General features: G+C 38.7%; 1 protein-coding gene across 1 annotated transcript in view; it reads left to right on the top strand.

The window, feature by feature from the left end:
- The window catches only part of LOC149297924 (endoplasmic reticulum-Golgi intermediate compartment protein 1-like), a 37,211-nt gene that overhangs the window by 8,584 nt on the left and 15,258 nt on the right, over positions 1-13,369 (top strand). The window contains exons 5-7 of the mRNA XM_089488087.1: positions 125-186; positions 2,907-2,979; positions 13,217-13,311. Coding sequence (XP_089344213.1) covers positions 125-186; positions 2,907-2,979; positions 13,217-13,311 — 230 coding nt within the window. The remainder of the gene's footprint in view (positions 1-124; positions 187-2,906; positions 2,980-13,216; positions 13,312-13,369) is intronic.

Genomic DNA, 13,369 nt, shown 5'->3' with positions numbered 1-13,369 from the left:
AATCTGAAAGATCCCCTTATTCTACTGGTAGAGACTTGATCCATAATGTTCTGTATTTTTTTTATATTTGAATATACATATTGATGGTATCTTTCTTTCTTTTATTTTTATCTTATCTCTTAAGGTTTGATATCTACCGGAAGGTTCCCAAAGATTTAACACAACCTACTTACACTGGAGCCATAGGTAAGCCACTGACTCTTAAGTGTTTTCTTAAATGACGTTCTGTTTGTCACAAATAATCATTGAACAGTCATGGTCCAAATAGATCAGGCACTGAGTGTACATGAATTGTGAGCTTGTTACCCTTCCCTGCCAAGGTGATCATAGCAGTTTAAGCCCTTAAAGTTACACTGCGTTCCATACACGGCATGCCCGTCAGTGCTGTGCTGCTACCGCAAGAAGAATTGGAGGGCATGTAATCTTTTAAGCCAATAATTTTAAGCTTTTTGCTTTCCCAGGTTCTGGCAACATAATGGTATGACCCATGTCCAGCAAATTGGTTAAATTGAAGGTTAGCAGGAAATGAAGCACACTGTACCTAATACAACTGATTTAATTATATCAAAATTATGATTTCTGATATGTCTGGGTGTGGTAATGGAATGCTTCTCCGTATTTAATTTGACAAAATTAGCAGCCATGTGGGAGAAAATGTAATATTAGAGATTTTAAGATGACATCAACTAGGTTCCGTTATGTAGGTGCCAAATGTGTCATTATCAGCATTTGAGTTTTGTAATACAATAAATCGGGTCTGTTTTCAGGGCAATTAAGGCTGGGGGCGCAGTGTTATTACCAAGTATACAGGTAGAGCTATTGGTGGTGGGGGGTGGACCTGAAGTCTAAGTATTTAAAGGGGTTCCGCTGTGGCTTCTTGTTCCTCCTTTTGAATGTGCAGCCACTACACTGGCCAGCTGCCCCAACAATCTGTTGTATTCATCTCTAAATTCATTTACACAGCACTGATCCTTGGGAAAGACTTAATGCACACATACACAGCATGACTGATTTGTGTTAAACAAACAATACCAGAATGAAAGGGTTTTCTTACATATAGATGAAGCATGCATCTCATTGTATTACTATTATTTATGCATGTGTACAGTATTCTGCCAAATGCATTTTTTCCCCCCAATTGGAACTCAACCTGTGTGACTTCAAACGCAAAAAAACGGTAAGTCTGTCTGGGCAACAACATATGAACATGAAACAAATGTCTGACCTACGGTTGCTATTGTGCACCACCTCGGTATCAGTGGCAGTTATATATAATTAGTCTGTGTTAAATCTGTAACCACATACTCTTTACACTTTATTCGTTTTAACCACATTGGCTGTTCTTAAATCCAAATGTCATTTGTAGGGGACCAAGGACCTTGGCAGCTGTGAGGACTGATACCCAGCGTGTGAGCCGTTGAAATGAGTAATCGGCTTTGCTAGGATTCTGAGCCGGGCGGAAGTCTTACTGTATCGCCACATTAATGGCTTTAGTTTGTTAACCCTTTCTTGCTGTGTGTCGGCCACGTATTACTGCTATTGGTGATTTGGAAAGGAATGATTGTATTCATGTGTTGAAGTTGTACAGTTTTGTAACGAAACCTTTTCAATGAAGGTGCAAGCTGGAATTGTATTCAGTTCCAATAGATATGCGCTGTCGCGCTGCAACAAACTATTTTCATAATCTATTAGTTGGCCGAACATTTTTTTGATTAATCGGATAAAAAAAATATTTAATAAACAAACATGATGAAAAACAGCTGAATAAAAAAAAAAACTGAGAAAAATGCATTTCTTGTTTTTATTTCCCGACCTGCCCCCCCAGTTATGCACATCTGAGCCCAGGCTTGCCACACTGCCTCCCAGATATGCATTATACCCCCCTGATATGCCACTATGCCCTCTGATATGCTTTATACCCCCCAGATATACCACTCTGCCCCCTGATATGCCTTATAACCCCCCTGATATGCCACTCTGCGCCCCCCCCCCATGCTCCAGACTCGTTAGTGTCTAGTAGCGGCAGCCGGTGAACGTCTGCACAACCTCTGCTAGCTGGCACTTTCGCTGGAGCTTCTTTGACTGAGCATTGGAAGGTCATGTGACACCGGTGCTCCATCATAGAATCCCCAGTGGACCTGCCGGCAGCAGCGGAGGTTGTCTACGCGCATTGTGCAGACGTTCACCGGCTGCCGGAGAGGTGGATCCAGGTCCCCTGCAGTGCTGCAGCAGATCGTCCTCTCTCGCAGCTAGCGAATGTTGTGCAATGCACGCAAACAACCTCCGCTACTGGCCGGTACTTGGAGGGCAATAGCGGTGGTTGTCTGCGCACATCGCACAGAAGCTCACCGGCTGCAAAAGAGGAGGATCCAGGTCCCCTGCAGTGCTGCGGCGGAATCTGGATCAAGAGGAGGCTCTAGTGTTATCTGACCTATATTTGAGGTCGGATTATAAGATGCGAGGGGTATTTTTCTGAGCATTTGCTGTTGACCACTTTTTTTTTCTTTTTTTTTTTTATATATTTAAAAGTTTTTATTCAGATCCAAGCAGTCAGGCAGTGTACGGCGGAAGTCGTATGTTGACCACTTTTAAACTTTTTTGTACAGACATAGAGACCCTGTTTTGTTATTAATACTATTTTTTATTTTTTTGTTTTCTTTTTGATGTTCAGTATGGTATTGACGTTTTTTTTCCCTTCTTACTTTAGCTAGTGTATTTGCATGTCTGACTCAGTCCCACCTGCTATATCTAAGTTATGTTTGCTTTTAGGATGTGTAACCTTTCTCCCCCAGAACAGTCATATTCACATGATTTCTGACTGTCATCGCAGGTTCTATGCACAGATTTATATATATATTTTTTTTATTCTTTGAATAACTTGTAGTTTTTTTTTTGTTTTGTTGTAGTTTCCATTTGCTGCTGCTTATTCATCACCTTCCTTTTCTTGTCGGAACTCACCGGATTTATTGCCAATGAGATGTAAGTATCTGGTAGGCAAAGGCCAAAGACTGACATGTTCCCGTATAATGTATGTGTCACCACTGTATGGCAATGCTGCACTAAGGTACTTGGCCCCACCAATATTCTAACCATACATTTCAAAACAACTATTACAGGATATACAGAACAACAATTTAATGTTAATATAACACATGAAGTTGGTAATTAACTAACCATAGAGCTAGACTGCAATCCACTGTTAGTTTCCCATGCTAGAAATTACAAAAGTAACGTCCCATCTGAGATAAAACTATGATGTATGTTTAAATGATCACATTATTAAGATCTTTTTATTTTTATTTCTGATGTTCACCAAGAGAAAACAAATAGGATGTATTAGGAATCTGAATTTATCAAGAGATGCTGTGGAATGGGACATTTCACCTTTAACTGACTAATGATGTGCCTGGCATGAGACAAGCTTAGAAAGCGATCTAAAAATGGTTTTGAAATATCAAAATACTACTTGTGCTTATTGCCTTATGCCTTGCAAAAAAACATAAAAACACTGGGTATTTCTAAACTCCGGACAAATAGTAGAATGTATTTAGCAGTTTTTTTTTAATTATCTGTTGTATATGAGTAAAATATTATAAAAAATAAGTGAGAAAAGTGTTTTTTTTTTTTTTCAGCATACTTTATTTTTTGGTAAATTAGAGCATATGATCAAAAAATGGTATCTGAAGAAAGCCCTTCTTGTTCTTGTAAAAAACTATATATAACTTGTGTGGGTACACTAAACTCAAATTACAGCTAAACAAAAGTATTTAAAACACCCTTGGTCTTGAAGGGTACAAAAAGAAAAAAGCAGCCCGGTCCTTAAGAGGTTAAATGGTATATAAAACCTTTTCCTGTTTTGTTGGCACTGCATCTTAAGTGGATTCCACTTTATTGTTTCACTGTTTGCGTTATTTTATGAATCCAATGAACAAACCTTTAAAACTCCACTTCTTGGGCTGCTGGTCCGATGTTACTCACTCATCTGCTATGCACTTCTCCCGTTCTGAGCTCAGCGGCTTGTATCGGATATGTGTTTAAAACATCTCCAGTTTATCTGTAGTGCCTGAATCATTTTCGCCCAGGGACAGCAACCATTTTAATACTCGGATACCTCAAAGATAAACAAATACAGTGGCGCATTTCTCATCTCTTAGTTGTCAATCCTCTCAGAATTTTTAGTAAGGGAAAAAGTATTCTAATTAGGTTTGGCCTACTAACACAGCATGATCACCTAATACTGTCGGGCCCTGTCACCACCTGGGTGTCTACCTGATGGAAGAAGCTGGAGTTTTACTTTCTTTTTCTTTGAAAATATTCTTGCGTTGTTTCTTGTTCAGGAGTATTAAAAAAATAAGCATTCTTAAAGGGAATGCAATATGTTCATTCTGTCAACAATCATTTTTAGCAGTAATGTCTGCTTTTAGTAACTTTGCACCAGGGGTAGGCAAAGTATCCGATGAGGACGTTACATATTCATTGTGCGCTAGGCATTTAATCAAATTTCAGTCATATGTTTGTTGCTTATCCCTGTTTTGGACTCTATGAGAACTTTTTACATTTGTATCATTTTTATCGTAAAGTTCTACATTTGGAGCAGTCACATTGTGTTGCTTTGGTTTCATATTGAATGTTTTAGAAACATTAACTTTACTATGTGAGGAACACCTAAAAAAAAAAAAAAACAAGTTAAGGGGCAATAATTACTATAGTAAGGCTATAGATAAACTAGCCGTCGTTCTCTGCGGTTGTGACTGTTAAGATACAATATCCAGTGATACTAATACTGAATGTGTGGGGCAGAGGCTGTATTTCTTTTCTATTTGTTTTAGTAATTAGGGAGTGGATAACAAGACTGAGACAGTTTCTGATAAGATTAGAAAAATCCCTTCTTTCATCAGGGATTCCATCTGTTGTAGGTCTGTAGGGTTACAACATTGCCAGAAAAAAATATACAGATATTAGCCCTTTTGTATGGCATTATTATTGGGCCCCAAGTTACATAATGTGCTGTGGCCAAAAGCCCAGTTGGGTGCACCATGTGTCTACATTTATGGTGTGGCCATCAGCCTATTTATGGGAAAAAATACATTCCAGCCATCATGCGCTTTAATGCCTATGGTAGCAGATAGGTCCCTTTAAGTTTTTTCTTTGGCCGCCTTAGCTAAGGAGATGTGTTCAGCTTGTTACATTTTGTAGCACATGATATACTTACGGCGCTTCAGCTGCAAACCCTTATTCTGAACCCTGTGCACATGCTTGGAAAGCGATCCAACTGATCTCGACGGACCATAGAGGAAGGTAGCTACAGCTGCAGCGTGCTTCCTTGGTAGGGCTTTCGGGGGCAGTAAACTTCCCCTTTAATTGTTTCCCATTGAAAAGAGAATTAAAGTCATTAAGCAGTGTGGTCAAGTTATACCTTTTTTATATCTTTACAAAGGGTATATAGTTTGATGGAGCATTAACTATTGTGTATGTAGCATATGTTTACCTCGCTTGCTTGTTCTGCAGCTAAATCTTATATTGTTTATACAAAGTCTTATACAAGGATTAATAAACTTACGGTAGAAACGTATTATTTGCTATCTAGTGTTGTCTCTTACAGTGTTTATATTGCAAGGCCTGTCTTACTTTTTGTCTCTGTTAAGTTCTGTTATGTGATGTGCTCCTTGTTGTGTACCCGGGAACTCTCTGGGTTTGATGCCCAGTCTCAAGGAGAAGCACTGCTTTCCTAGTTCTCTGGTATTCTTTCCCTTTCTCCAGCCATGCTAACGTAAGCCCTTTCTCGGCTAACGTAAGGCTGTCTGGGAGAAGCCGTGCCTCTTGTCTCCTACAGGAAGCCACTCACCCAGAAGAAGGGAAGCTCTGGGTAGCCTACCCTGGGAAGTTCCCAGGTATGGGTATGTTGTGATGACCCATTGTAGAATATGATGGCTCCAAATCAATTAGTAATAATAATGTACGTGTTGTAAAAATGACAGACAGCATGGGTGGAGGGTTACATGGAGGGCTCAAGCGGCTGAAACACATCGAGATGTAGATCTGCAATCCATCATTGCACCAATCGCCACTTTGCGTCTGTGAGGCTGTGACATCATCATCGTGTGTGGCCAGAGAAGCAAAACTTCCATTTTTGTCCCAGGCACCATAATTCTTCTACTTTCTGCTCTGTAAAACAATATATTGTGAGTGACATCACTGATTTGCAGATAGGATCAAGAATGCTGCAGTCCTTGCAGGTCGGGTTCTTTGTGGCTTTCCTGTCTGATGGCATTCCTCTCTGAAAAATGTTGTGCTTAAATAAGGAAGAGTCAGATACAGTCTTAGGGGTTATTCACTAAACTGTGAATTAAATGTGATTTGAGATGAGGCATTTAATTTCACCAGGTTCTTAATGTGTTAAGTGTCAAAGGGTTGCATTTTTTCCTGTAACAAGAGCCAAATTCCTCTTCACAATTAATAATTTTTAATATAGATTAAGGGTTTTAACTCGCCCAAGTAAACTCTTCTCGCTAAAGGATCCGTTGTACTCTATTGTATGATCATCATTTAACCCTTAATAGATCTGCCATTTTGATTTCTTCTAAAGGCTTAGTGACAATTTCATGTTCCCAGGAAAAAAATATGACAAAGAATAACCTTTTAATAGGATTGATTATTTGGGTATTCTTCAATACAATCAATGATGTTTCCAACGCAATTAATTAACTTCGTGTTAAGATCAGCAGAGTAGGAGGAACAGCACTTTATAAATCTAAATGTGAAGTGGTCCCAGATACACCAAATGTAGAAGCCAGTTTCTGTCTTCTGCAATAGTATATCTGAATGACCATATCTGAATGTAATACAGGTTAAACTCTTATCAGATATTATCAAAGTATGTAAAATATGATTTTTGTAGTAGTACAACTAATAAAGGTTTAAGTTGTGCTGCTAGCTATGCGGTGGAACTTTTGATGACTAATTTGCAAATTGAATCCACTCCCTTATCCTATAATCAAGTGGATGGTATATCATTATGTATATATTAAAACACTCTAACGGCTTCCAACAACAGGGAGACACAACTAAGAGATAGACGAACCATAGAAAACATGTGACGTATACTCCTAAACTATATTGGTTGCTTTTTTAGTAGACATCATTACATAAAGTTATTATACAAAATGAGCTAAGTGACATAGGACTGGAAAGTTGGCATCTCCATTTCATATATGAGAGATTTACTGAACGATTAATTACATATTACCAAACATTAATATAACTGTTGTTTTTTTTTCCTTCTTATATGGAGGCCTTGTAAAAGAAAATGTAAAAGACAACCATTCTGTCCAGTCTTATTTAGTACATTGTTGTTTTCACTTTCTTTTCGGGCCATATTTTTTCCCCTTAATTCTATTAGGCTACTAATTAAAATTGAATTTAGTTTGTCACCTATGCAGACAGCGTAATAGCCTTGCTGGGAACCCAATAGTACTAGTCTGTTAGGGATACATCAGTCGAACCAGGGAGGTAATCTTTCGGAGTATTTTAATGAACCCTGTGTTTTGTTAACTGAGTAATATTTAATAAATTAATTATATGTCTACAGACAGCCGAAAAGAACAGTAAAAAGTGCTGTAGGTGTTGTAGAACCATGACGATGCCTGTTAAAATTCCCACTCATCTGGCTGCATTACAATAATGTTACCATCATGATCACATATGCTTGGCATGTGTGACCCATTTTGTGATTGTACATTGCATACCTCTACAGCTGATATTCACACGCTCTATAAATATTTATATGTATGCTCTTGTTTTAGTTAGGCACATTACATTCAAGATTGTGTTTCTTAATGAGACCACTTACATTGTGTCTTGGAATATTGTGTTGCTGGATAGTGGCCTATGGTAACCTGCCTGCTGAATATTCACACATAGAATCTCATGGTGACCACTTCACTTACTATGTACAAAAAAAAAAATCTCCACAAGTTGAATAGCTCAGATTCCACCGTTACGCTAGGAGAAATATATTCTAATATTTAGTTCTATATGATAATTCATCTCTGATATCTGTTTTTTACCCTTAAACCTTCTGTATTTTGATTTTATATGCTTAACTAGAAAACAAAAAAAGCTCAGTTATGTGAAATAAAATACAAGAACTAAAATACATACTTCAGGAGATGGATCCAGATGACATTAAGGAGATGTGGGTTGTGACTCCCCATATAGACTGCCAGTCTCCTACTGAACCAAGCATACCTGAGATCTCCAGGTTTGGTCATTGGATGGGGTAGTGGTGTTTGCTCTTCTTACTTCCTAATCAGTCCCACTCGCATCCCACCCCATGCTCCATGTGTTTGAGCACCAGTAGCCACTGGAGCAACAAGTCCTACCTTCTCCTGCCTGGTACTACCACAGACTTTTCCTATGAGGAGAAGAAGTGGAGGTCTTCTGTCAATCTTACTGAGGAAGGGCATTTCATGGGCAAAATGTGCCATAACTTTTAAAGGATTCCTTTACTGGTTTCTTTTCTTCTATCCATGAGGGTAATCCTGAAGAAAGTCATTATGCTAGTGCTGTCCATATTAAATAGTACACATTAAGTTATTAATTCTATGTAAAGAAAATAAGGAAAGATTTAATCGTCTGAGAGTGGTGTGCGTTTCTAGGAAATGAAAACTAAAAATTCAATAATAAAAAAAAAATAAAAAAATTATCTCCCAAGCAGGGAGAGACCGAGACAATGTGGTCCGGGCGCTTTTCCGTATGAAAGTTGAATTAGTAGCATATCCTCTTCACCAATGTGTGCAAAGAAATATGTGGCTTTGTATATTTATAATTTGTTTTTTCTAATAAGTAAGATAACGAGCTCTTTGTTTATCCAAAATGAAACCGCATATTTTTAAAGTTTACTTTCCCTTACATACTACTACACAAAACCAATGACTAAACAGTTTTATACAGTTGCTGTGCATTTGATGACAAATATCCCCTCGGGGGCTATATGTAAAGCTGAAGTGAAACTGCGTGAGAGTAACTTTTGTGTGGCATACTGAAACGGACACTTGTACGTGGAGGGAGATAATAAATCATTCTGTAGCAGCCCAACACGCTATATGCTGTCTACTTCTAAATGATATGACTTATTAGCTTGAATATAAGTTGAAAGTCCCCTGGCTTCCCCTTTTGAGTGCTCTGTTAAGCACCATGGTTGAACTCACTGGGCCACTAAGCCCGGACACCATTGTTCATGAAAAGGCTAGTGGGATTCATTGTTGCTTGTGGAGCATTTAGTCAAATGTCCTTCACAAAGAGTGTTGCTGCTTACTTCATGGGTAGTTGCAGGGCTGGACTAGCGATGATGAGGCAGCCCTGGCACTTTAAAGCCAGTGGCTGATGGCTGGATACGCGTGGCAGCACGCTATATCTATTATATTTTTTTTTTTTTATGCTTGCGTAGCGCGCGGCCGGCCATATCCAGCTGGTGGTCACACGCAGTTGCACCTGCTCTGAGTGTGGGATGCTGTCGGCCAGCCGCCCACTAGGCTTTTGCCCTGTGTGCCAGACGGCTGGTCCGGGCCTGGTGAATTGGTAAATAACAAACCTGTGAGGTTGTCTTTGGGGGTTATTCACTAAAGTGAGCGTTTGCAAAAGAGTTGTGGATCTAACGCCGCCAATTTACTATTCATTATGAAGGACCAATACTTGCAAGAGGAGCTGAGTTGGCCCTGCATAATGCATAATTCAGTGTGTGAGGAGATTGGAGAAATCTCACTAATTTAACTATACGTTACACGTGCCAGTCAATATCTTCCTGTAGCAGAATCTCACTGGGGATAGTCTGTATTTAATAATGAAGTCAAGGAGTTAAAACCACAACTGTTGTGCAAACTCTTGCTTTTGTAAATGGACCTCTTTGTGTCGGTATGTATGTGGTAGACCAGATCTAACTTTTCACATTGCCTTCATTACATCGTCGGGAATATGCCACTCATTATGAGAAATGCAGGGGCGGGTGCCGTACTTGGCACAGAGCCGCCAGTTTCTGTTGTGTGAACTCATCCCAAACTTTCTGTTACTATGTTTATTGTGACTTATCTTTTCCCAAATCGGCTTGCCTCGTACAGCTAATAATGAGTGTAATGCCGCGTCAATACAACATGCCGTTCTGACGTACGTTGGTCTTGTCATGAAACTGTGCTCCTGTTATTTGAAAGGTAATTTTGTAGTGACCCAGTTCCACGGCCAATAATTAAAACCTGTATTCATACCCCTAATAACCCTTGAGCATAGATAAGAGTATGAATCAAATATTACAGGTTTTCAGGACTTATATAAGAGCTGTTATAACATTCTACATTGGCAGACAAGTAACTAGTATTTAAAGATTATTTCAGGGAATGTTAAGTACTGAATAAAGGCTGAAGTCATTTCCAATTACATTTTGGTATAATGAGGATAAGAGTCTTTAGGTGATACCATTTTATTATTCCATCATAGGCAAAGATGTAGAGTCGCATAAGCTTTTGGGGGCGTAGAGAAAATAGAAATAAAAGAAATAAATACATTTAAAAAAAAAAATGTGTATGTGTCAACAATGTTTGTTTCCGGTCTGTGAAGCCGGTGTCCAGTCGTATTATTTCATTTTTTTTTTTTTACGTTTTTTTTTTTTTAATCCTGGAATGTTTGCCTTTATGAATACAAATTCAATCACAATGAGGGAAATGGAAGACGAAGCTCTTTAAATGGACTCTGAGCTGAGCATTGCAGGGTATACTATGTGATGGCCTAAAAAAAAAATACAGCTTGGTACGCCATAGAGGCATTTGGTTGAAAGGTTGGTTTAATGGCACTACTCCTTCTTGAAGGTGTTCTATTCATACCTGAGGTGACTGAAAATTACTAACAGTAGTTAGTGACAATTATAATAGATGCTGATGGAAGAATGATTCCATTTGTAACTCCTGAGCCCTCATCAAAGGTTTGATTTCTATAATTTATAGTTATTTAGTTGGTGCAGATTATACATTGACTCTCCATTATACAGGGACATATCCCGACCTAAGCCCAGAGTGGTCGGTCTGAGTTGGGAGGTAGTCTGTCTATAAAACTGGGGAGAAGATCACCCTATTGGGTGATCAAGCCCACCATGTCCCACTGCTCAATGGGCTGGTTACAGGGGAGATCTTTCTTCACAACAAGGTGCCAGGATATGATGTTGATGCTTTGATCATGAATTTGCAAGCCTTTTTATTTTTTGAATATGACGTGTCCTCAAGTGCTGTAGTGTGTATTGGTCTTGCAGAGTTGTGTTTATTGATCACTGTATTCACGCCTATGACATTCATAACATAAAGCAGGATGTATGCTAATATGGCTCTGCTCATCAATAGTGGTTATATAGCTTCATCTCATTAACAGCCATCTGCCTATAAGACAAAAAGGGTAGAACTATTTTGCATAACTACGAAAACAATTAACACATTATGTGACATGAATACTCCATGAACATTAAAATGCACCCTCTCTACACCTACATTTCTGATCATATGCTGACATTATCCAGACCATTATTAGTGCGTCCATTGACCTGATTGGGGACTCTGTTAACTTGTGACCTTGGTTTGACTGTTCTTTCTTGATTGGCTGAACCAATCGGTGACCAATCAGAATTAATCGTGTGGTTGAAGGGCATCTTGAACCAATAGGAAGCTGAGCAGTCTCATCACATTCCTTTTACATGCTGAACTTCCTATGGTGTGCTACCTAAAGGCGCAGTTGACTTTCTTTGACAGCGTCACTAAAGAAAAACACATAATAAAAATAGAGTACTTTATTAAGTATATCACGTACATGGAGATGTGTTTATCCGAACACATTTGTATGGAAAAATGCTAGGGTTGGGGAAGGCAGCAAATCTGAATGGGGAGGATTCTGCAGACGTGGGGACACCTCTGGATTTAAACAGAACCACACAGCTAGAATATCCCTTTTTATTTTTAATATACATATCTGTATATAGCGCATAACTTTTTTTGTAGACCAGTCCAAATAAATTGTTTTTTTAAAACAAAAAAAAAAAAAAACCCACACGCATTCTAGTTTTTTATTTATCTTTTGTAAATTTATTTGCTGCTTTGGCGAACATCAGTTTCATAGACGCCCGGTAGAATTGGAATGCAATCTCCTCGCGATATACTATTTAATTCTAGGTTTAGAAGAAATGCACATTCTGTACTCCTAGTATCGCATTTGCGTCGGTAATTTGCAGGCTGTATTATTTATTTTAATACCCGTGCGGCATTCAAAAAGAATGTTACACACATGAAGTAATACAGCAAAGTGAAATAATAGTAAATACTTAGCATTTGGAATTTGTCTCCTCCTTCTCCTCCTTTTTTTTATTGAATGGTGCTTTCTCTGTCGTTTAATCCGTTTCAATGAGATTTCCTCTCCCTGACCTACTTTTCCTCCTCTTTATTCACTTTGTGAGTAAGAACAGGACCACACCTTCTGCACCCACCCAAATATTACTGTTCGGTAACGGCGAAGCACATTTCATCCAGCGTGCTGCCAGGTTACATAATTGTTTTTATTAAGTTCTCTTATTAAATCTGCCTCTATTTACTTTGGCTTGCCAAGAGAGATTAATGCGGTAGATTTCCACTTCAAAAAAACAATTCACTTAAAACTGGTTCAAGTGTAGAAGAAGTGAATCTTTGGTTAAGTGCTGCGTCCTCCAAGTATGCGTATGAAGATTCTTATCGCCGCATTTCAACAGTTTTAGTGCTGGTGTTTGGACAGAACGCCGCGCTCCGCCAGTTTTTATACGGGGACATTCAGTAGTGCTTTCAAGTGGATTAGCCACCTAAAAACTGTTGCATCCCAGAACGCACCTCTACTTCTCTTTCTGGTTGGTTGCTCACTTCTTGTTGTTGGTTGAGAAAATAGGCAGTTCAAAGAGGGCCAAAAATGCCCAACGTTCAACGAGTTTTTCATAACATCTGGGTCCAGCATAGTAGACACTAGCTCGTTGACTAAAGAAAATCACAATTCCTTGAGGAGCTGTTTTATTGATCCTTATCAGTGCGATTAAAAATGTATTGTAATATTTACATTCTTAAATGTAATGTTCATTTATTGCAAATCATGTAATCAAAGTTTGTATATATTTTACATGTCTAATATAGTCTATGGGATCCATCTTACTTCATGTCCTCTGTTTCAGTGTTAATGAGCTCTACGTCGATGACCCCGACAAAGACAGTGGCGGTAAAATCGAAGTGGGCCTTAATGTCAGCTTGCCCAATCTGAACTGTGAAGGTAAGTATATGAGTTGGGTTGGGGATCCAGCTACTTAGGGCTTAGATGGCTACTGTGG

The sequence above is a fragment of the Sceloporus occidentalis genome, unplaced genomic scaffold (assembly GCF_023333645.1).
Source record: "Sceloporus occidentalis isolate IW3139 unplaced genomic scaffold, rSceOcc1.0.p SCAF_36, whole genome shotgun sequence".
In the NCBI taxonomy this organism is placed as follows: domain Eukaryota; kingdom Metazoa; phylum Chordata; class Lepidosauria; order Squamata; family Phrynosomatidae; genus Sceloporus; species Sceloporus occidentalis.
Note: the sequence above shows the minus strand (reverse complement) of the source record. Positions and strands in the feature narration are given on the sequence as shown.